The sequence below is a fragment of the Montipora foliosa genome, chromosome 13 (genome assembly GCF_036669935.1).
Source record: "Montipora foliosa isolate CH-2021 chromosome 13, ASM3666993v2, whole genome shotgun sequence".
NCBI classification, from domain to species: domain Eukaryota; kingdom Metazoa; phylum Cnidaria; class Anthozoa; order Scleractinia; family Acroporidae; genus Montipora; species Montipora foliosa.
The window spans coordinates 13,726,489-13,748,988 of NC_090881.1; the positions used below are offsets into that span (position 1 = coordinate 13,726,489).

The 22,500-nt window shown below is 39.6% G+C and overlaps 2 protein-coding genes across 3 annotated transcripts in view; one reads left to right on the forward strand and one right to left on the reverse strand.

The window, feature by feature from the left end:
• Positions 1-4,097: 4,097 nt before the first annotated feature.
• LOC137982800 (hemolin-like) lies at positions 4,098-19,353 on the forward strand. 2 transcript variants are annotated; one of them, XM_068829952.1, is made up of 5 exons: positions 4,098-4,686; positions 11,280-11,624; positions 13,081-13,389; positions 16,867-16,888; positions 17,712-19,353. In XM_068829952.1, the coding sequence occupies exons 1-5, from the start codon at positions 4,635-4,637 to the stop codon at positions 17,797-17,799; spliced, it is 816 nt and encodes a 271-aa protein (XP_068686053.1). In that variant the 5' UTR covers positions 4,098-4,634; the 3' UTR covers positions 17,800-19,353. The 2 variants fall into 2 exon arrangements, with proteins under 2 accessions (XP_068686053.1, XP_068686052.1); XM_068829951.1 differs by having other exon boundaries at positions 4,108-4,686; positions 16,747-16,888; positions 17,712-19,342.
• Positions 19,354-20,816: 1,463 nt separating this feature from the next.
• The window catches only part of LOC137983804 (unconventional myosin-VIIa-like), an 82,831-nt gene continuing 81,147 nt past the window's right edge, over positions 20,817-22,500 (reverse strand). The window contains exon 53 of the mRNA XM_068830973.1: positions 20,817-22,500. This exon is cut by the window's right edge and continues 254 nt beyond it. The gene's annotated coding sequence lies outside the window, so the exon portion shown is untranslated.

The window sequence follows — 22,500 nt, forward strand, 5'->3', positions numbered from 1 at the left end:
TTCCGGTCATGCCTCTTTTTTTTTTTTTTTTTTTTTTTTTTTAAGCCACAGAAATCGCTCAAATAGGTTAGGGAGAGACAGCCTGAAAGAGATACTTATTTTAAGTGCATCCCGGTGAAGTGAAAAGCTTAGGTCTTGCCAAAGGAGGAACACAAGTTTGTTTGTCGTTCGGATCACTTCATCAACTGTTTACTTGACGGACGAAACACGATTCCTCCATCAACGCGCTCTGGTTCAAAGCGATAAGGCTCAGTCGATTTGTTTGCTCCATGCTCAAGAAGTAGTGCCTACAACCCCAAAATATTTTCCTCCTAATTAAATCTTTGTATCGAATTGGAAAGAATGTCGCAAACATTTGTGATATTGGTTAAAACCGCGATTTTTTTATGATTTTTAAGCTTGGCATTGTTGGCAGCACGACCGAGCATGCGGGACAGTGGGACTGGTGACGTTATTTCAGGCCATTGCAAGCGTCGCTCCAGCCACAGGCGTTCCAAATTCAGTGTGAGGGAAAGCCAACAAAAATATAAGGATTTGTATGGGAATCCCGATAAAAGACTTGCGAAGCGACCAACAATGGTAATAAGGTTAGGGAATAATTTCACTTGCGTTTTGTCCAAAATTAAATATTTTCCGTCGCCTTAAACAAAACGCAAGAGAAATTATTCCCCAAATTCAGTCGACACCATTTAATTACCCATACTCCTTCTTTCGACCTCTGATATTGCGTTTCTAGAATATACCGTATGGCCTGATGTGAAGACTGATTGTCAAGTGTTGCCAAGCTGTAGGCCTCGCGCGGGAAGCGAAATTTCTCGGATCACAACATTTTTTTTTTATTCATAAATATCAACAGTAACTGTACGCGTCAGTTAAAATAAGGAAGATTTTTTAGTAAAACAATTATTCCATTCAAGCTTGTTCGATACGAGATAATTATAGCCAAATCGGCGCTACGCTCCTCGTTGGCTATCTATTATCTTGTACCCAATGTGTTCTTGCGGAATAACTGGTAAAAGTTACATCTTCGTCTTGGGCTAGTTGATCCAAAAAGGGCTTTCTTTTTAGAACATATACAATATAACATTTAGCCAAACGGTGCGTCTGCTTAAAGTAAATGATAAGGCAATTAAAACATGATAAAGAGCGCCTCTTAAGCGATCTAAACGACAGAGAAGATCTCAGTTGTTCAACTGCCTTTTTGTTTATTTTCGTCTGAAAATTTTGCTTTTTAAATGTTGGAGACAGTTCAGCGAACTCACTTTAAAATTTATGTTAGCTCCGATTTTCCTCAATTCGGAAACGCTTATGTGAATTCGAACAGTCAATGCTATGGCTGTGTTTTCACGACAGCCGTTGCAGACTTCGTTAAGCGACTTAAAAATGATTCGCATTTTCACGGCTAAGATTAAATGAGAAGAGAGCACGCGCCAATGCAATAATAAAAATAATAAAAGTAGTATAACTGTTGTATTTCCGATTTGAATAACCGCAAGCAACTGCTCGTCGACCGAAAGTAATTGCCAACTTGCTTAAGCTACCTGATTTGGTGGCTTAAATCTAACGAGCGACCTGAAAAACCGCTGGTGAAAACAGCCTATATGCTTGTTGTGGTCATTTTCGAAAAAATATTGGTGTATTATACGTGTTCATTGCAATTTATCCGCATTCCAAACGCCCAAGGCCTCTTCCCATGTCACCCTATAGTTCAGGAGCTCAGTCGCCAGTGAGGCGCTGATCTAATGTAATCCAGAGAACGTGGATCAACTGCATACCCTAGTTGTAGAGTTTCTCTGACCGCGCCCGTCCGAATCATGGCAAATATAATACCGAATCAAATTAGTGCTATTGAAATACGAGTGATGGTTAATGTTTAAAAAATATATATCCTTTCTTTGTCTTTGTTTCATAGATAATTGTAGGCCTACTTAGTTACGGCGTACAAACTGAGTATAAGTTCGTTACTTTCATACGTCAAAAAAAAAAAAAAAAAAAAGAACCAAAAAGAAAGCAAGTTTTCCTTAAAAAAAAAAGGAAAGGAAAGAAACTTTGTTTAAGTGTCTAGTCCTTCTAGCGCTGGAGCACTAATTGGGGACACTGTAAACTGAAATCAACAACTAACGCAAATCCAGTAAAATGTTGGTTTTTGAGTGAAGATCACAAAACGTTTGTATTTAATTGCGCCGTTTAAATCATGCAGTCATATCATAAACAATGTAATCGTATCGTTTATCTTCTCTCTTTTCTTTCTTCACATGAGAAAAGCAAAGATTTTTGCGTCAAAACAAGTTAACTGTCAGCCTTCCTTTTGTACTTTGATCAGAGGCGGCGGATATGTTACCTGTAAAATTCGTTCCCAGGTTGACTCCGTTTTTACCTATAGGTTAAATTGGTGATCCTTATTTATGCATTTATCCCAGATGAATTGAAGAAACTTTTGTGGAGTCTAAATTGAGCCTAGAGAAAAATTAGGGTCAGGTTAGGATTAGTTTTGGTTATTATACATGGATATCATTTGACTTATTATACAAAAGTAAATAATGACAAGCACTGTGTTGGGTTGAACCTGTTCGTCATTGTAGTGTAGTGGTGAAGACACAGGACTACAGATCTGGAGGGTCCGCGAGCTCGAGTACCGATACTAGACTGCAAGCAGGCTCTTCCATTAAAAATGGCGCGCAGTCGAAATATAGTTTCCTTACTACTTTTTAATGTTGATACTAAGTGGATAAGTGTATGAATACAGAAACTGATGCGATGATGCGAAAAAAATAAGATGTGTTGAGATGCTAAAGACAAAGCTTGAAGGAAGGTGTAAGTGTTTTCAGTCCTGTTTGGGGGTTGATAGCTGCTTTAGACTTGGTAGCGTACATATTCAACCAACAATAGTGCACAAATTCCTTTGGGACACTTGCCGTTATCTTAGTCCTGTACACATTTTGGGGACTTCAGGCGCTTCCCCCCTCCCCCCTTAATCAATGTTGGACATAAACTGGTCCACTCTCAGTCCTGCACACTGTTTTCACTTCATTTCCTCCAAGCAACATTGAATGGGGGGAGGGGGGGGGGGAGGGGGGGAGGGGGGTTGCAATAGAATCCAGAATATGCGATAAAACGTGAGTTAAAAAATAAAACGCTGACGTGTACCAAAGAATTTGTCCATGATTGTAGGTACAATGAGGGTCACCAAGTCAACCTAGGTAAAAACGGAATCAACCGAGACCGGATTTGATGACCGACAACAGATACATTCGAATTTCCTTTGAAAATTCGAATCTATACATTGCGTTGGCAGGATCGCTACTCGGGGAATAGACCATATTCGTTTTCTCAGTATTGGACTGGAACTTGAAGCTTACAATGGAGGCTAATGCGGGGGAATCTTTTCAAATGCACATACTTTTTTAATATATTCCCCCGCACTAGCCTTCATTGCAAGCTAGTTCCACTCCAATATTGAAAATATGAATATGGTCTATTAGTGCAGGTGATACTATTCTCGTCCCCACAGGCCTCCCTTCCTTTTGGCCACGTGATCATGATGGGGGTGGAGTGGGGGGTTAAATTTTAAAGTATTTACATGTAATGAATAAAAACATTTTTTTTAAGTTTTAAGGAAGGGGCATCAATTGTTTTGCTCGACATGAAAATGGGGAACAATTTTGAAAAGACCAGGGGAGGCTGAAACGCTTTTCAATATCTTTACTAAATTAGATTTAATTGCCTTCAAAACATACGAAACGTGCTTAAAAAGGAGAAGCCTCATCTTTTAAGTTTTGCTATTAATAGCAAATGAGTCAATAGTGGTGGATATTATTTTCTTATGACCGTGACATAACATGAAAAACAAAATAATTAAAACAAGAAATTCGATCCAAAAGTATAGATCGCTTTCAATTAAAGAGGAAATGTTGTTATAAAAGGACATAAATTCGGTTTCCAAAATCTTCACCAGTTAAGCTCTCTGGTTGAATTTTCTCGCTCCATTGAATTTCAAGGGAAGGTAATACGTACACGAAAATGCGAAAATATCAATATTTTAGGCTTGTGTTTGTGTCATTGTTTCATATTTGCAAGAGCATTTATTATCTCTTTACATATATTATAATTTAGTTTTTCATGAATTTTTTACGGCCACCACATGTCAACTTGTGGGAAACCATAAAACATGGTTAGCGAACCCTTCATAGATTTTTTTCTGTTGTTTGTTAAACTCTAAGAAAGAAAAGCGAAACGTTCTGCCGTACGAAAAGTCCTCGGTCTTCGAATTTGTTGGAATTGCGTAGAAAGACGTTACATTTTGCAATTTTTTTGGTGCAGAATGACAGATGTTTTTTCTTTTGCTTGCCACCTGAAGAAGTTGCCGTAGGGGTCTTTGTTTGAACTTCAAAGAGCAAACTCGGACTTCACGTCTAAACCTGAATGAAAACAATCTTATCTACTCATAGACGGTTCCACGCAAGCAAACTTTAGGGACAAATTAAACCACACTTTTGACTGCACTTTTCTCGAAAACTTGGAGGCTGTGGTCAGCAACTGAGTTTCAAGCCATGTTTTCTTCCTCAAAAATTTGGCTGGAAATTCTTTAAAACCTTGCTGATATTCACAGCCGTTTCCCCGGTCGAACGAAAGCAATGTTTTTAATCATCTTGTTGGTCTGCGGGTTGCTGCTTTCTGAAACGGAAGGTAAGTTTTTTTTTTCTACTTTAAATCAGACTTCTGCCAGTTTCGTTCTATCCTGATAGCTTTGTTCAATTTAGAAAAAACCCTCGCTTTTAAAAAACTTGAATCTTTGTTTTGATTTTGTCTTAATAAGACTATCTTTAAAAATGTCCATCCCAGGATCTGTTGCCTTTTCTCTTGAAGACAGGTCATTTCTTTGTCGCATTTTAAATAGGGTAGGATCGCGTATGATAATATGATCTTGCACGCATCGGAAAAGTACTGCCCTTACTTCAAGGAATTATCGATTTTATCAAATTCTAAAATGATATATGAGGTCGCAATATGAACGATGCTGAATACTGGCTGGATTTGACAATTGCAGCAATTTTGAGGCAAACCAGAATTTTACTACGGTACATTCAGGGACAAAATAATCGGAAATGAGCTTCTGGGAATGTATACGCGGGAAATAGAGGGAAAGGCCGCTTCATTTTTTTGTATTATTAAAGTTGAATCTCTTCCTGACGACAACCAAACAAAAAAGGATATCTAACTTTGATTAGGCTATCAGTTTTCAGTTTTTTTTAAAAAGAAATATGCTTTTGGCGAAGGAAACATTGACAAGATAGACAAGGACAAATAGTCGGGCTTTGGAAAACCAAATAAATTATGAATTGGACATATGCGCCAAGTATGTAAATTAACGACGCTCGGTTCGCGAGATTTCAGGAAATCTCCATTTTCATTAACTTTCCTTCTCGAAAATGCACTAAAATAACTTTGGAACATAATTTACACTTTCATTAAAACCATAAAAAACGTCGAAAGGTGAGATATTACATCGCAAAAGTGGCGTGCAACGTTCTTAACATTTTCCGGCGTTTTTTTTTTTTTTAAGTGATTTTGTCTCCAAGATTGTCAATTTAATATCCGTGTGTACGTAATACGCTTCCAACAAAGAAATTCCCTAATTCTTTGCTAATCCACTTAAGGCTTTCTTATCCGTTTGGCAAGGATGGGCAATAGTCTTCGTTTGTATAAATACGAGTGCAAAATGACGTTTTTTTTTCCTTCTATTTTCCTTGTGATTTATACAGGTTTCTCCTTTGCATTTTCCTCATGGGTATCTATCACTATTAATTTCGAACGCTATATCAGAAAAAAATGCAAATATATGCAAGAATAACGTTGTTGAGATGAAAATGAGGAAAGTTTTAATAATTGTAGTTGTTTTCATTGACCAAAATTGAACAACCGGATCGCTGCTACAAAGCCTTACTTTTAACTCTTTCATCTAATTTGAAGATTTTTTTTTTTTTAATGAAATTTAGCTATTTACCATGATACATTTTCCCGTTGTATTTGCATGCAAGTCTTCCCATATTATATTAATACCTTAGCTCTGGTGGATGTTATACCGACACCAAGGAAGCGAGCCATATCCAATGGCCAAAGGTTCATTGAGTCATTTCTACTCCTTCACCTTTCCAACACCTTCCTTAAAATCTTTGCTGTTCCCAAAAAAGCTGTTTTCTGCAGCAATCCCGTTCTAATGGTAATCCCCAGCTTATCAAGCCATGTATCTAACATTTTATTCACTGCTCCGAGTGCACCTACTGGTACCACTTCCTGCTGTCTGATATCCCATAGTTTTCCAATTTCCCTTTTCAAATCTTGGTAGTAATCAATCTCTTCACCCTCCTTTTCCTACAGTCTGTGATCCCACGATAAAGCAATATCCACAATAATTTCCTTATTACTCTCCTTTTTAACAACAACAAAGTAAGGCCTTGCGCCCTCGATAACATGGTCACCCTGTATGGTCATATCCCACAGTATTTTACATTTTCCGTTTTCCACCACACTATCCAGTTGGTGATCATACCAAGCTCAAGTGCTCAACTGCTCAAGTCATGCTTACAGCAGAGAGTCCAGTGAACCAACCTAGTTTGTTCTCAGTGCCTGTTCTTCGGCTGCAAAAAAAAGTGCTTCAGTTTCAACTCTCAAATCACCTTTCCTAGTACACTCGCAGGTCTTACCTTCATTAACTGTCTCAGGCATTTCCCGTAAGAATTGGCCATACTTTTTTTTTCTCTGACCATGTATTCAAGGTGGCATTCTGTCTTTCCTGTTTAAATTCGTGCTTCCTGTGATCTTTGTCTTTCTCACTCCTTCCATCAACCTTTCATTCGAACTCATAATTCACAATGCCAAATCATTTTCTTCAGCCTTCAGACACATTTCGCAGCAAACCAAACCTTTCTGTCGTGACAGGTACATCCAGTCATCATCACTTTTTGGGTGCAAAGCACCATGCAATGTCATTATTTTCCTGGTCTTTCTATTCAACTCCTTTAACTCGCCAACCTTCCAATCTACCACATTAGCACTATACCTCAGAGGTGCAACTGCCCATGTGTTGACAGCCATGATTTTATTCTTTTAACTCAACTTTGTCTTCAGCACTAATTTTAGTCCACGTATATATTCCTTTCAGAACAGGTCTTTTGTCTCCTTCTCCTCCAACTGATCATTTTACAGGACGCCTACGTACATATACCCGCTGTTATCAATCTCCTTTATAACTAGCCCCTCAGGAAGTTTAATTCCTTCCTTTTTAGCAATTTTACCACTTTTCAGAACTAGCATCCCACACTTCTTTATCCCAAATTGGAATCCTATGTCCGTGCTATAAATGTATGGGTTGTCTGTCTGCAGCAGGGAGTCAATCTGTTTGTAGGATTTCCCATAAAGTTTTAGATCATTAATCATAAGCAAAAGATGGTTTATCTTCGACTCACGTCCACCCCATACGTAACCAGCATTTGACCTTCTCAACACAAACGAGAGTGGTACCATGCACAACACAAATAGCAATAGTGAAAAGCTGTCTCCCTGAAATATCCCCCTATTTATGTCAAACTCTTGTCCACATGATTTTAGTTCTGACTTCCATTCTTCCATACTACTCAAGAAGAACTGTCTCTCAGCTGCAATACCGAACATTTCCACACATTCCACTATCCCAGCTATGTGGCACCATGTCATAAGCCTTACGGTAATCACGCCACGCCAAGGGAAGATTTGTATGTCTCTTTTTGCAATCCTTAAGGATTATCTTGTCAGTCAGTAACTGGTCCTTGGTCCCCCTACTTATCCTCCTACACCTCTCGTGCTCTTCAAGTAAAATCTCCTCCAGGTACTCATACATTACCCCAGCAATGACTCTTGTCATGAACTTCCACATAAGGGAAAGGCAAGAGATGGGTCTGAGGTTGTCAACTGCATTTCCTTTGCTGAAATCGTTCAAAAACAAGATCGTTCTCCCAAAAGTTAACCGTTCTGGTAACTCCTAGTCTCCATTCAAAAGATTATTCAACAGCTCAGCAATTCTCCCATGTAGACTCCTCTGCTTTTTCAGCCTGAATCCTTGCACTCCGTTCCTGCCAGGACCTTTCCAGTTTGGAATCTTTCTACACTGGATAGTTACCAATTCTCTATGTTGGTTATCCCCAATGTCATTCATGATAATAGCTGCGGTTACACTAGCCATTTTGCCCTTGGGTAAGTGGCTTTTTCCCACGGGGAAGCAATTTTTTATGTGTAACCGATCTGCCCAAAGGAAAATTTCCCGTGGGAAATTTCCATGGATACGTCAAAAAGAACAAAAGAATTGCCCATGACAGTTCCAGATGTAAGTCTTATGGTTAACAAAACCCCAAAGCGGCTCAACCAATCACAAGATTGCCGAACGCGAGGAAAATACATGCTGTGATGAACTGTGTAAACAACTGCGGACGTGGAAATACCCAAGCACGCCTTTTCTGGCCAGCAGCAGGTCGACGTCTAAATTATAAATTGGAGAGTTGCAAGGACTAAAGAAAGCGTAACTGAAGTCGACGTCTTTGTTGCCTTCTTAAAATGAAGCGATGAATCGCTGAACTTAATTGAGGTGGACAGTTTAAGAGAAGCGCCGATCGTGACAATTACCGAAAATAAGCCAAAGAAAAGTTTGTCGTTCAGATGTAGATCTTCGATGTTTACTTTTTCTTTTAGATCCTTAATTTTAAAGTATTTTGTATTGTAATTAGTTTTTCAAAAACCATTTAGTGGAAAAACTAATAAATCTCATCTTGTCTTATCTTAAAGGTAAGTTTCCCACCAAAACAGGCCAATGCTTACCTTCCCCTTGGGTAATTTACAAGTGTGTAACCGCAAATGGGGAGTCGATCATAACCCTGGGTAAACCCTGGGTAAACCCAACCCAAGCCGTAACCCCAAGGTTCCCTATGGGCAAGAGGTCTAGTGTAACCGCACCTAATATTCAACCATTCCGCATTTTTGTTGACTGTGCTCTTTACTTACACTCAAAATGTCACCCTAGAACTTTCTCCTGACGTTGTCCTTTTTTTCAAGTTGTTTGATCTTGCCTTCCTTTCTTAATTCACCTTTTCTTTCCCTTAGCAGAATATTGATCTCTTTCCCGAGCATTTTGATATCTCCTTCAATCATCCCTTTCTACCATGCCTGCTTGTTCTGCCTCCATACACTCTGTTTTAGGCCTAACTCTGTAGCAACATGGATACACACTGCATTAATGAGCTTGTTCGTTTCTGTTGCAGTTCTTGTTGGTATTTTGTCTAGAATCTTGTTGACCCTTTTAGTAATTTCTTCAAGCTGGCATTGGTTACCCTTTTCGAAATTCACTTGGTTATTGCCTCCAGATTTTGAATTCTCAATATTTCACTAATCATCCTTTTGTCTTTTTCCCCCGTGTCAGTTCTTCGATGTCCATGACACCTGTATTCCCATTTCGAAAATCCAGGTCCACTTCCTCCCGTTGAGTTCTATCATCATCCTCGCTTCCACGTGCAGCCGTATTTCCCCCACCTTGAACATTTATATGCTCAGCCACCTCTTGGCTTATCTTTCTCTTTACCACTTTAATTAATCTCCAGTTTAGATAGCCAGTCATTTTTACGTATTGCCCTAGCCTGATAACAAATCCTTTATTCCGCAAGAGTCCTATCTCCTGCCACGAGATATGTCCAGGTTTGACCCTAATTAGATGCACGCGGATTTCAATAAGCGTTACGAAGTGTCCACTTGCTGTTCTAGCCAACTTCAACATCACTTGTGTCTCAAAATACAGACAATTTATGTCACAAAGTGTCCCCGAAATGCTGCTCTTTAAGTGAAGATTAACTGCTGCATTTACCCAAAGCTAAAAATAACGCTAACTTTTACCCTTACCTTATTGTTGAAAATAGGTAACAAATGCTTAGACTTGAAGGGACACTGTGTTGGATGTCAAAATTGGGCGTGCATCTAATTAGGGTCAAACCTGGACATAAGTGCCTGCCACGCACGAAACATCCTTGGCCTATATCCTCTCGATGGCACATCATTCTCATTCACAGGTTTCATTCTAAAGTAACACTCCATTAAAACCTTGTTGGCTTCCTTAATCCACTTAAATCTAGCAGTAGCAGGATGACGAATGTTACCGGGCCTGCGCTGCTCACCCACGGGACACCTGCAGGGCGAGGCACCTTCACTAGAAGCTCCAGCACCATTCACGCCATTATTTAGAAAATCATTTAAAATTTCACCATACTAATGGAGATGCCATTTAACCCACTGGCTGGGGAGCTTTATGTTTCGAAGGTATCAACTCCTAAGAAAGCTGTCAATCAAGACTGAGGGGGTTTCCTCTTACCCCTTTGTCGTTTCCCTGACAAGGGCAGCTAGGGCTATAGTATTACCCTAGGTAGCAAGTTACACCCCGTGACCTCAATATCCAGTACCTACCTCAAGATTCTAGACGTTCCCAGCAAACAAGATTTCTGCAGAGCTGAGTAATTCAATGCAAAATCTAATTGTTCTTGATACTTGATACTTTCAAAGTCTTTGCTTAAAGTTTCCAACCCACCAATCACGATTGGAATATCCTTCACACGTTTACACTCCCAGATTCGAGCAATTTCATACCACAAATCATCGTATTTTTCAAGCTTTTCCTGTTCTTTCTCTTTAACCCGCGTATCAAAGGGGCATGCAATGTCGACCATTCTCGTGATCTTTTGTAGAGAATAACGATATCAGGTCGAGGAGGTTCCATCACCTTATCCATCTGGAAGTGCAGTCCCATAACATTTTCATATCTTCCTTTTCCACGACTTTTTCTGTTTTGGGGTCATACCACTTTGCGATGGGGGAAAGTTAAACTTTTTTCATAGCTCCTAATGCAGTACTGAGGCCACTTCGTCATGTCGCCAGTTCCTAAATATAGTCCTTTTGTGCTCGCACAGCCTCGCTTGTTCGTTTTGTGAAAACAATTTCGTGCGTAAATACAGTGCGTGAGCACTTGCCATAAAGAAATCTATAATCCGACCGCTTCAATCTGTTCAAAGATATTTCTATTTGCGCACGTAACCGTAAATATGCATAGTCACTCTGAGCATATTTATCGTTAGTAGTTATACTATCGTTAGTGACTTATCCACCGTATAAAGGTATCCTACATTTAAACAGTTTGGGCCAGCAAAACATGCAATTCATCTGTGGATATTTTTTCCACACGTCCTCTTCTTTTTTCTATTGCCCCCTGACAGGTTTTCAATCAAGGTTCACGAGCCTTCCCTCAAAGCCTACCATTTCACATAGTGGAGGCAACGCGACGTTTACATGGAGATATCGTTTAAGCCAGACGGACAGGTTACATTTTAGATGGCTCGTATTCGGAGAATGGAAGAATGGAGATATTTCAAAACCATTGATGACAATGCTTAAAGACGGGAGGCTGGTCTCACACTCACAGCGCGTTAGATGGAATGGGAACAAGAACGCGGCTTCATTTAAACTGCATAATGTGTCTCTCTTAGATGATCGCTTATACGGCTGTAAACTTGATTTTGAAGCCTTCAGTGTACAGGATTCCGTGAGGCTTATCGTGATTGGTAAGAATATGAAGCTGATTTGATGTCGAGCTGTATGTACTAGGGGCTTGGGCTTGGGACGGGTTACTTAAGGACGGCGCCTACTATTGTTATTGCGCATACGTTCTGCGAATCTCGAGATACTCGGATTTCCTATGGGTTGTGCTTATTAATACAGTGATTTTTTGCGCGGTTTAAAACTATCCGGAGAAAGTAGATCTTAGTAAGCACTCTTAGAATCCAAAGAGAAAATTGAGGGTAACCATGCATTTTTGAGAGATAAATAAGCTTCAATTTGAGAAAGAGCGCCATACATTGCTTTGTATTTTTAAGCTTTTTACAAAAACTACTCATCAATTATCTTTGGAAAATGCGTGGTTACCCCCATTTTTTATTATTATTATTTTTTGATTTCAATAGCACTTGTTAAGATCTACATTTTATGCATAATCATAAACCGGGGCAAAAATACCTTTGAATTAGTAGACACCGTCCTTATAGGGCGAGTTCACACGGCCTTTGCTTCATTACGAAGATTGGGAACGATGTAGCCGTTTTAAGACGGTGTTACAGCATTACCGTGCATACTCAGAAAATCGCTGCAAAGCATATCTCAATAAACTGGCACATGAGAAACGAGTATTCCAGAGTCACAATCGAAAAGGGTCTGAGTACCATCCATCAATTTGCTTGACTCTGAGCTCAAATTCCGCTCTGACTACTGGTTGGGTTTATTCTCCAGGAACCCGAATTCTGTAAACTAAGTTCAATATACCAAATCGGCTAACTCAATGTTGTGCCAAATTCAAACCCATTGAGGATAAAGCGTTTTGTTCCAGGTATATCCATATCATTTAATTGTATAATGCTACATTATAATGTAAATTCAAAACAAAAAGAGTCTTATCCCAGGGACATATGAATGAAATTGGGTAAAACATTGATTTGACCTTTGGCTCAACTCCAATGAGTCTCTCATAGCTCAGGGGTAGATCATCTAAACTAGTTCGTAGGTTTGACTCCTGCAAAGAGGCGCTCGGGTCTTTTCCGATTATTCTCGAGTCACCATCGGCAAAAAAAAACTACATCTCTTCATTTCACTACCCGTAGATAACAATTGTTATCCACTTCATCACAATATGGCAAAAATGCACCACTTCATTCCAAGCTAAAAAGCGAGACAATTGTCAAATGAACCTACGGTAGGTTCATGACTTATCTCCCACGAGTCCCCTACAGCTCAGTGTTAGAGCGTCCGAACCAGTCATCGGAAGGTCGTTTGTTCTGCTTCTGCAAAGGAGCACTCGGATTTTTTCGGAGCATCCCTGAGCGAGCATCGAAAACGCATTTCTTCAGTTACCCTGAATTCTCCCATGCTCTCTCTTCAGTAACCCTTCTTGACGTTAGCTACACAATCCATATCACCCACCTAAAAATAGAGCATTTACTGACTTGAAAATTATTCACTCTTTCTCAGCCCCTCCACAAATTAAAAAGAACAATGGTCATAAATTAACGCAAGTCAAAGTCACCCAGGGTCAGTCTATTGTCATTCCATGTGACGTCACAGGATATCCGCTTCCTTGGATTTTCTGGACTCAGGATGGAAAAACGGTACAAAACAGTACAAAAAACAGTGCATTAACAATACGATCGGCTGAAGAACACATGACGGGGATTTACACATGTGTGGCACAGAATGAATATGGAGTCGATACCTATGACGTACTGTTGGTTGTATTGTCATGTAAACATCACGCGAGCGGAGTAGGATACAACACACAAGGTAGGTGACCATCTTTCCTTATACAACAACAAACACAATTTTCTTTGCCGTTCACATTAGAACTTGTTCATTGCTTAATCCTGTGCGGCCCTTTTTGAGGATTCAAGACGGGATCAAAGGCGAGGGGAAAAAAAACAGGCTTTGTAAGTGGAACTAGAACTGTATAAGCAAGGACCAGCGTGTCAAAACAAGAGCACCGAATCCTGGTGAAGGATCTGATCATATGGCAATAAATATTACGAAAAAAAGTATAATATATCTAAAGATAAAGATTAAGGCTGATTATATGGTGGAGGAATATATTATATACGGCCAATATTTCGAAAGGCTCTACCTTTTTTCATCAGGGTCTTTTTCAAACATTGCTTGTAAACCCCTGATATTATACATGCTTTCACAATTTAATCACCTGGACCCTTGCTCTTTTTGCCTTTTTGCTAGCAAGAAAGAAGGCAAGCTTCGAAAGGGTAACTATTTCTACAGTTCTTAGCTGTTTCAACAAATTTTGGAATGATCTTGTTAAATAACGAAAACAAATAAACCAAACAGCAGAAACAAAGGACCCACCCCTGATCACCATGCCACCGAGGTCCGTTTTACAACCTAGCCTTGTCCTCAGGGTCTTTTCGGGTTTCAACGAGGAGACTGGTCTATGGGAAACCGAGTAGACTCGGAAACCTTGCACCGATCCATGAAATATAAGCCTCCACAGCCAGAGCTGACTGGTAACTGGCCTTTTAGTGGTCCTCAAGATACTCCTGAAACTTTCTATACCAGGAAGGGTCCATCACCCAAGAGTCAATTGGCCTAGTCCCCATCAGCGTTAGAAAAGTGCCTGTTTTTAAACAAAGTTTTGCGGGAAAACAATAGACCGTAGCGGTTAACTCAATGGTGTATCCAATTCAAACCCAATGGGAATAAAACGTTTCGTTCCAAGTTTTCAAGATCATTTAAATGTGAATGCTACATAATCCATTGTGAGAGGCGCGGTGGCCTCATGGTTAGAGTGCTCGATTCCGGATCGAGTGGTCTGGGTTCGGGTCCTGGTCGGGGATATTGTGTTGTGTTCTTGGGCAAGACACTTTACTCTCACGGTGTCCCTCTCCACCCAGGTGTATAAATGAGTACCGGCGAACTTAATGCTGGGGGTAACCCCGCGATGGACTAGCAGCGCCGGCCTGATGGGCCTTCTAGGCTCGTAACAGAGACTTTTTACATAATGCAAAAGCAATACACAAAGAATCTTCACCCCGGAAGACTTGGGTCAGCACGACATTGAATTAGCTGATATAGTCTATTGTTTATTTTCCCATAAAATTTGGTTTAAAAATAAACACTTTTTGGACGCTGATGGGGACAAACCTGATACCAGATTCTCTCTCTTGGGTGATGGACTTTTGATACCAGTAAAAAGGAAAGGGCAAATTACACCCCCTCTGTCTGGGCTGTAAACAGCCGCACTAACCTAAAAATAACGGAGCAATTGATAGCCAGCATATAAGACACTATGTGAGGGATATGGGTTCTTCGCAGACTTTTTATGCTTCTTCATTATGAAAACGCTCATTTGTGCGTAATGATTTTCAGGCGAGACGGTAAATTCCCAACGAATCAATTTTCAATTCAGTTTCACGAAAAACTGGGGATATTTAACAGTAGTGAATTGGCAAGGGCCATTTAAGGATGCGATCACAAGAGGCCCGTGAATTGTATTTGACTCAACGCAGAAATCCACAAAATGTAGTTCTGAGATAAATGAGGTTAACATACAAACAAAAAGCAAGAGCGAAAAACCAAAAACGCATTAAAACAAAGACTAAAAATGTCAGCAGTTGCCAGGAGACCATGACTAGGAGCGTACAACTTCATTGTATATGTGGAACGACGTTTTTTTATCGACCGAGTTATTTTTAGATTGATTTTCCTTAACAGCTAATGAAAAGTCTTGCATGAGAAAATGTTACCAATGGGATTGGGAAAGGTCACAAGTGCAAGCCAAATCTTAATTAAGCACTCGTCTAAAAATAGCTTGATCTGTGAAAATTTCTAGAGGAATTTCTTTAACCAAAAGGTGTTCAAAGTAAGTGTTGATGAAAAAAAAATCCTAACAAGTAGTTGAAATGTGCATAAAATTGATTGGACAAAATTAACATAAGCTGTGGATGGCGGGAAGAAAGTCGAGCAATCTCTTACCCAGAGTCCTCGGGCTTTTTGGTCAGCGGGTAAGCGCCCGGAGAGACTCTCAATCTCGTACCCAGAGTCCATGGGCTTGTTGGTTAGCGGGTAAGCGCCTGGTGAGACTCTGGGATGATGTACTTGAACTATTTTTGTGATTGGTCGCTTGCATAATAATGGCAGTCTGACAGGAAGTCGGTAACCCCATAATTTGGAGGGAGATTCAACATCTAAAACTAGTTTCAGTGCTGTTTGTTCTTTCTACCTCAGAAATATATAAATCACAAATATAATAAAACGACGGGGTTTAAATTATGTTCAATACCGCAAAGGAATTTTCCCACGCTGCTAAACTGATTGCTGTTGCTGTTGCAAAAGTACCGTGGGAAAACATTACATCAGTCTCTTTGGAGAGGAATCCGTGGAAGAAGGTCTTGTCAAAGTCATTCAGAGTTATGTACTAAACATGAAATAGCAGTAGAAGTCAGGACAGTGTCGATAGTGTTGCTTGCACGATGATATTCTGCACGATAGAATGCACGCTGAAACACTAAAAATACACTTACCGAAAGCGTCAGGAGTTTCATCTTCACTTGTTCTTACAGCAAGCCAATGATCATTTCCCTAGTTTCTTTTATGCTGTGAAAGGCTAAAACTTTTGTTTCTCGAACACTTTCAACCCGCCATTTCTACTGTTTACTGTTTTCTCTTTTCTGTTTCCGTTTGAACTCAAGCATGCGCAATAAGACCTGAACCCACGTTTTCTGGAAAAATGGAGTGCATTACCCAAGAGTCTCTCCGGGGGCTCACCCGCTGACCCAAAAGCCCGAGGACTCTGGGTACGAGATTGAACGTCGAGTGAAAGGAACATTGCTTCTAATTCTGTGAAAATTAATTTGATCGTCGTATCGGTTTATTCAACATTTCGTTGGATTCACCTTGCCTAAAATCCCTGAACTGTGCTCTTGAGTGAAGTTTCAGATTTGCCGAGAAGTTGTAAAAAGAGCTTTCGTTTTCAACAGGAGCCCACCATGGGCTCCTGTTTGCTATCAACACGTGAAAATATCCCGGTTAACTCTACAACTTCCACGGTTTTGCATTTACTCGAAAGGTTTGACAAGAATGTGCTCTTATTTCTGCGCTTCAGGAAGTGACATTATAGTCTTATTTTTTTGTTGCAAGGAAATGCTGTAGAGACGCATGTTTTGGCTCCTCATCCACATACCACACTTGCGCCTACTTTTGCGGTGGCTTTTGTGTTGATCCTCATCTTTGGAGCGTATTTCTTTTTTCAATATGTAGGGGCAAGAAGTCAGAAATTCAAGTAAGTTTTTTTAAAGTAACACAATATATGTATGGGAAATCATACGAATTGACTGTTTTCACCATCCTATAATGCAACACGTTTTTTTTTGTGGGGGTGGGGGGGGGGGTGGGGAGGGTATTTACATTAAAAAAACAATACAAGTTACTTACTCTTGGGTCTTTATCTTGCTTCAGTGAACTGAATATACATTGTTTTAATGCAAATACCCGCTTTGCACTTCATAACCTATTTGTATAGTAAGCTCAATTTTACATTTTAATTGGTTCTTCTCTAGGATCTCTTTAAGAACAGATGCATAGCTGACGTCATCATCAAGAAATCTCAATTCATTATTATATAAAACAAATACCACACTTTGACCTGATCTGTTTTCTATTATTGAACAGACGCACGACACTATTTTCAATTATGCATTCAGAAACGCAACATTCTGTTGATTACATAATCAATATACACCTAATGTTATTGTGCGAAGATTGATTTAACAAACTAGAGGTTGCCCTTACAAGAGCTAGTTATATTGCGAGATACGTGAAAATATTTTATCGAAGCACTTGATTTGAGGTGCGTTCAACATGTGACATGCTGTCCGCATCTGAAACCTTAAAAAACGTGGTACGCGCGTGCACGCAAATTACTACTACGCTTCAGCGGGATTCGAACCCATGACCTCTGCAATGCTCTACCAACTGAGCTATGAAGCCACTCTGTTAGTGGAAGCAGGTCAATTTGATGGGCTCATTCGTTCCTGTGTAAGAACTAATGAATGAAAGAAATGTATATTAGTATTATTTCCTCATATATGTATATCTATTTTCAGGAAATACCGCAAAATGCCGGAGGAAGAGCAAGCTCGGAGTCTAATGGGAGAATGGTCAAGCTTCAGTGATAACGGAGACAAGATATAGACTTGGTCGCCAAAGATGTGTGGACTTATCGAAAGATCGAGAGATCTAAAACGAAGCTATTGAGTTCATTCTCATTTGGGATATTTATATGATTTACGTTTCTTTTGGCAACGTCCCAGTCTCCCGATGAGCCAACAAACTATGGGCCACCAGTAAAATGTCAGAAGATCAGACTTTGCGGAAAAAAAAGCTTTCTGTGGATTGGCACAAGTAGTTATTCATTTGGCTTTTTTCAAAGCTGCCCAATAATTGATTTACTCACGAAACCTGTCAAGTCGATAATATCACTTTTTGGTGACTAAGCACTTCCTCTTCCAAAAAACAAACTTGGTTCCTTATTTTGGTCATTTCATGAAACATAAAATGACAGGAGCAAGAAGAGAACAAGAAATTATCAAGAAAAGCGATATTAATTAAAGGATAGAGGAGGGAAGAAAACACTTTTTTTTTGTCAATAGCCACACCTGGTCCAGCACGATGTTCGGTTGCCAGAACGTTTCAAACGTATTGATGAATCGAAGGAGGTTTATGGGAGATGAGCAAAAAAGCTAGCCTTGTGAACGAGCTATAGAGGGGAACACTATATTAGGGACAACCAAATAAAATCCACGGCTGGACGTCAGTGAAACGCTTACTAGAATTATGTAAGATTAATTAAATAATTCACTGGACAACATAGCGCGCATGAGCAGTGATTTGATTTCTGATCCAGCGGCAATCTTGTCACCAGAGCTCTTTTCTTTTGGAATGCACATGACTGAGTTAAGAAGAGCTCTAACTAGCTCTGGGGAACCCTGGAGCTGTCTTCTTCCTCACTGGTTTGCTCGGGTCATGTGCAGACGTAAGACATGAGAATGATCCTTTGGAACACTTTAATTCACAGTTCTTTCTCCGAGGAAAATACCTTTACATTGCCCGACTGAAGCAAATTATCACACAGCCGAGGAACTTTTGTAATTTATGAAGATTTTAAGATCTTTAACGTTCCAGAAGGGTGGAAAACGAATTAGCTTTGAGACAGGAGCCAATGACTCTTTCTATAGTTAGAAAAGCTTCAATGGGCAATAAAATCCGATTATTATATAGACACCAATGAAATACCAAGTGAGCTCTCGCGCGAAAACATGTTATTTTCACACGTGAAAAGATCACTGTTGGTATGGTTACATATGAAAATCGAGCCTTTCGATGCTTTTCATAAAATGATTTAGTATTTCATTGGTGTTTATATAATAAATAGGATATTACATGGCCGCTTGAAGATACGAAATTTCTCTTTTCGTGTAGAACAAATATGTAAATTTTTGTTAAATAAAGAACTCGTCAAGATTATTGGAAAAAGGAACTTTATTTAAGCCGTGTCTACTCGTTCTAGCGCTGGAGCACTAATTGGGGACACTGTAAACTGAAATTAAGAATTAACACAAATTAAGTCAAATGTTGGTTTTTTTGAGGGGAGGGGAAACCGGAGTACCGGGAGAAAACCTCTCGGTGCAGAGTAGAGAACCAACAAATTCAACCCACACATGACACCGGATCTGGGAATCGAACCCGGCTCACATTGGTGGGAGGCGAGTGCTCTCACCACTGCGCCATCCCTGGGTGATGCAGTTAAAGAACCTTGACTCCTTTGTGGACAGTCTGTAGTCTTGTGGATATCAGTTACACTATGTCGAGCAGCCATGTCGGTTTCTTAAAACAACGCACGAATATCGGATACAACAGGACTTCACAACCTGCAACTTCACCGGAACGGTACACTCAGCACAATTAATTATGTGCACAAATTACTGGATCGGCAGAAATTCGGAATTGGATCGGTAACATATCGGAATTTGATCCGTACCTATCCAATTTCGTTAGATTGGAAAAAAACAACTCAGTTGTCTTCAGGGCGAGGAATTATTGTTTCAGTCGAATATTTCCGTGCCCGATGCTTTCCGAGCCAGTCATAAGAAGGGTTCCTAGACTAGAGCTGCATCCATAAAGATTAGAGGTGTAAACATTTTGCCAACACCAGAGCTATGGGTCGCCGTTACCACCAAAAACACAACACTATAAAATAGTTCAAACATACAAAGTTGGTTCAAGTGTCGGTTGCACGATAGCACAGTATCTTTACAAAAACTATCTATTGATACAGGTAAGGTAAAAACGGTTAAGCGATCTTTGCTGGAATAGCACGGAACGTACGAAAACAATCTAGGAAAGTGAAAAAGGAACAGGGAAGGAAAGGAAAGGAGTACCCACAGAAAAAAAACCTCTCGAAACAGAGTGGACAACCAACAAACCGTTTGGTCGAGTCAACCCAAATGTGACTTGATCCGAATTTGGGAATTGAACCCGGTCCACATTCGGGAAAGCGACTGCTCCCCTGCGGATGAACCTCCTCAAGTATAGAGGAAAACCAAGGGATTCAGTCAAAGGGAGAATAGCTTCGTTCTCATTGTTCAAGCAATACATGCAATACAAAGTACAATAGTGCAGCCTAACATCAATTGGCATAGCAATATTTGGCATAGCTCCCTGAAGGCTTTGTGCCCGCGGGTGGCTGTACACAGGCTACCTTGTTCCCAGGATCTCACTTCTCCCCTTCCCTTGGAGCGAGAGAGTCTGCGAGAGAGAAATCAAGATGACCAATCCATCCTCCACCCCGAAATTTATGCGATCTACACAATTTCTAAGTTGCTCTGAATTCACTATGAAGGTGGCTTCTATCTCCCGTAACTCGACCTTAACAACTTATTTATGGAAAATAGTTTTTGGGGGCTCTTTTTTAGATAGATTTTGCGGCGACACCAGACCTTTCAAGCTAATTGCAAGTCTTCGATGAGAAAGTATTACACATGTGATTGAAAATGGTCACTTGTGCAAGAGAAACCTTATTTAAAGAACTCGTCTAAAATCTAAAAATAGCTTGATATGTGAAAATGCCGTTCCATGGTCCGGAACTATTACTGGAGTTGTAGGCTACTAGTTTTATTCATGCACGAAACAATGGAAAACATCGACACAAATTGTGTAATGGTAAGCACACTTTACTACCAAACAGACAAATAATCTAACACTGACTATTTTACAAGGTCATTGTACCTTGATCTACTATAGACAGCAACCATAATTAAATTAGTTCTAATCTAATATGCCATACAAAATTATGTAACAACAGATAAACCTGGGACCTATCTAATTCCCGTCTACGGGAATTGTAATAGGCTTGGATATCTTCATGTATCGTAGACGGTAACCAAAATGTTTTAAATACTAAGCTCATAAATACAGTGCAATATCATAATATCACAATCATTTACCATATTCTTGCGAAAAAATCGTGCTAAACGCTTTAAAAAGCTGGACCAATACTCAGATATTACAACGTCCCTGGTGACTGGCTTAAAAAACCACGAAGCTACACGAGCATGGATGCAAGGGGTTCGTTTTCCTGAAAGAGACGAATCTTCATAACGTCTATTTTGGGCTTCACAGTTTCCTTAATATTTTATAAGGACGACGTTTTAAGGAAGACAATACCAGGTACAGATGCGTTAAGCGAGTGTTCATGTGGCCAATCACATTTACCGATTCAAATGGTTACTGCTAAATACGCCCATTTTCCATCAAAAGTCTTGGTACCAGCTGTATAAGTTATTTAGCATAGTTTCCTTATGTAAAAAAATGACCCTGTCGGTGATTCCGTTTTCGTATAGCGAAAGGTAGAAAACGGAACCACCTTGCATCTCACTTGCACGTGACTGAAAAAAACAAAAGAGCACATTGTATCGTACCTCCTTTCACTAAAAACTGAATTAATTTTCTGCAAAGAAAAATAATCTAAAAAAGTACGGCATTAAGGTAGCTTAGATTCAATGGTAATAAAGATCAGCAAATACTCTGCGATTTTAATATAACAGCGCAATGTTGTCTTTCGACGTCATCACAGAGTGCAACTATTTGCCGACTTAACAAACAAAGGAATTAAATAAGGGGGTTCTAAATTCAAATTACTATTCTTAAAAAAATGCAAATTCTTTAGACAAAGTCTTACCTTTTTCAGAGAAATCTTAACAAAAAATAAAAAAAAATATAAATACGTGCAATAATCCTTACAGTACAAGGCTTGTTTTTTCAAATGTGCCAACAACCGGGAAAAAAAAGTCTGTTTTGGCAGCCAATAAGGTTCTAACTGGCACATTGATAACACCCCATGTGAAGTTTTTCTTCACGAAATTTGCGACTAGAATTAACGCAGTTATACTACAATATAATATTGCATGTGCACAAATGAAATACGCTCGTGTAATTCTCAAAATACTTACACCTAACACAAAACACTTTTCAACATAGCTATCTACCCTAGTGTCATATTAAGCATTATCGATACATTAATACGTTCGTAAAACAGTAAAACCTCGTGGGCCATACTTTTCCTACTTAAAAGGTGGTTGCACCCTTTGTTTATGTGAAGAAAATCCAACAGAAAGACCATTCATTTGAAAGAAAAAATAGCAGTTGATTATAGTGGTACTGCCTCTTTTGTGTTTACGATGTTTAATGTGCTTTTAGCTTTGAGTGAGTGGATAAGTTCCTAAAATGTTCGCAAAGTGTTCGTAGTTATTGTATCTGAAGGTAAAATCTAGAGGTGCAACGAGTTTGTAAGACGAAAAAAAGGAGTATTGTCACATCAATCCAAGCCTAGCAAGT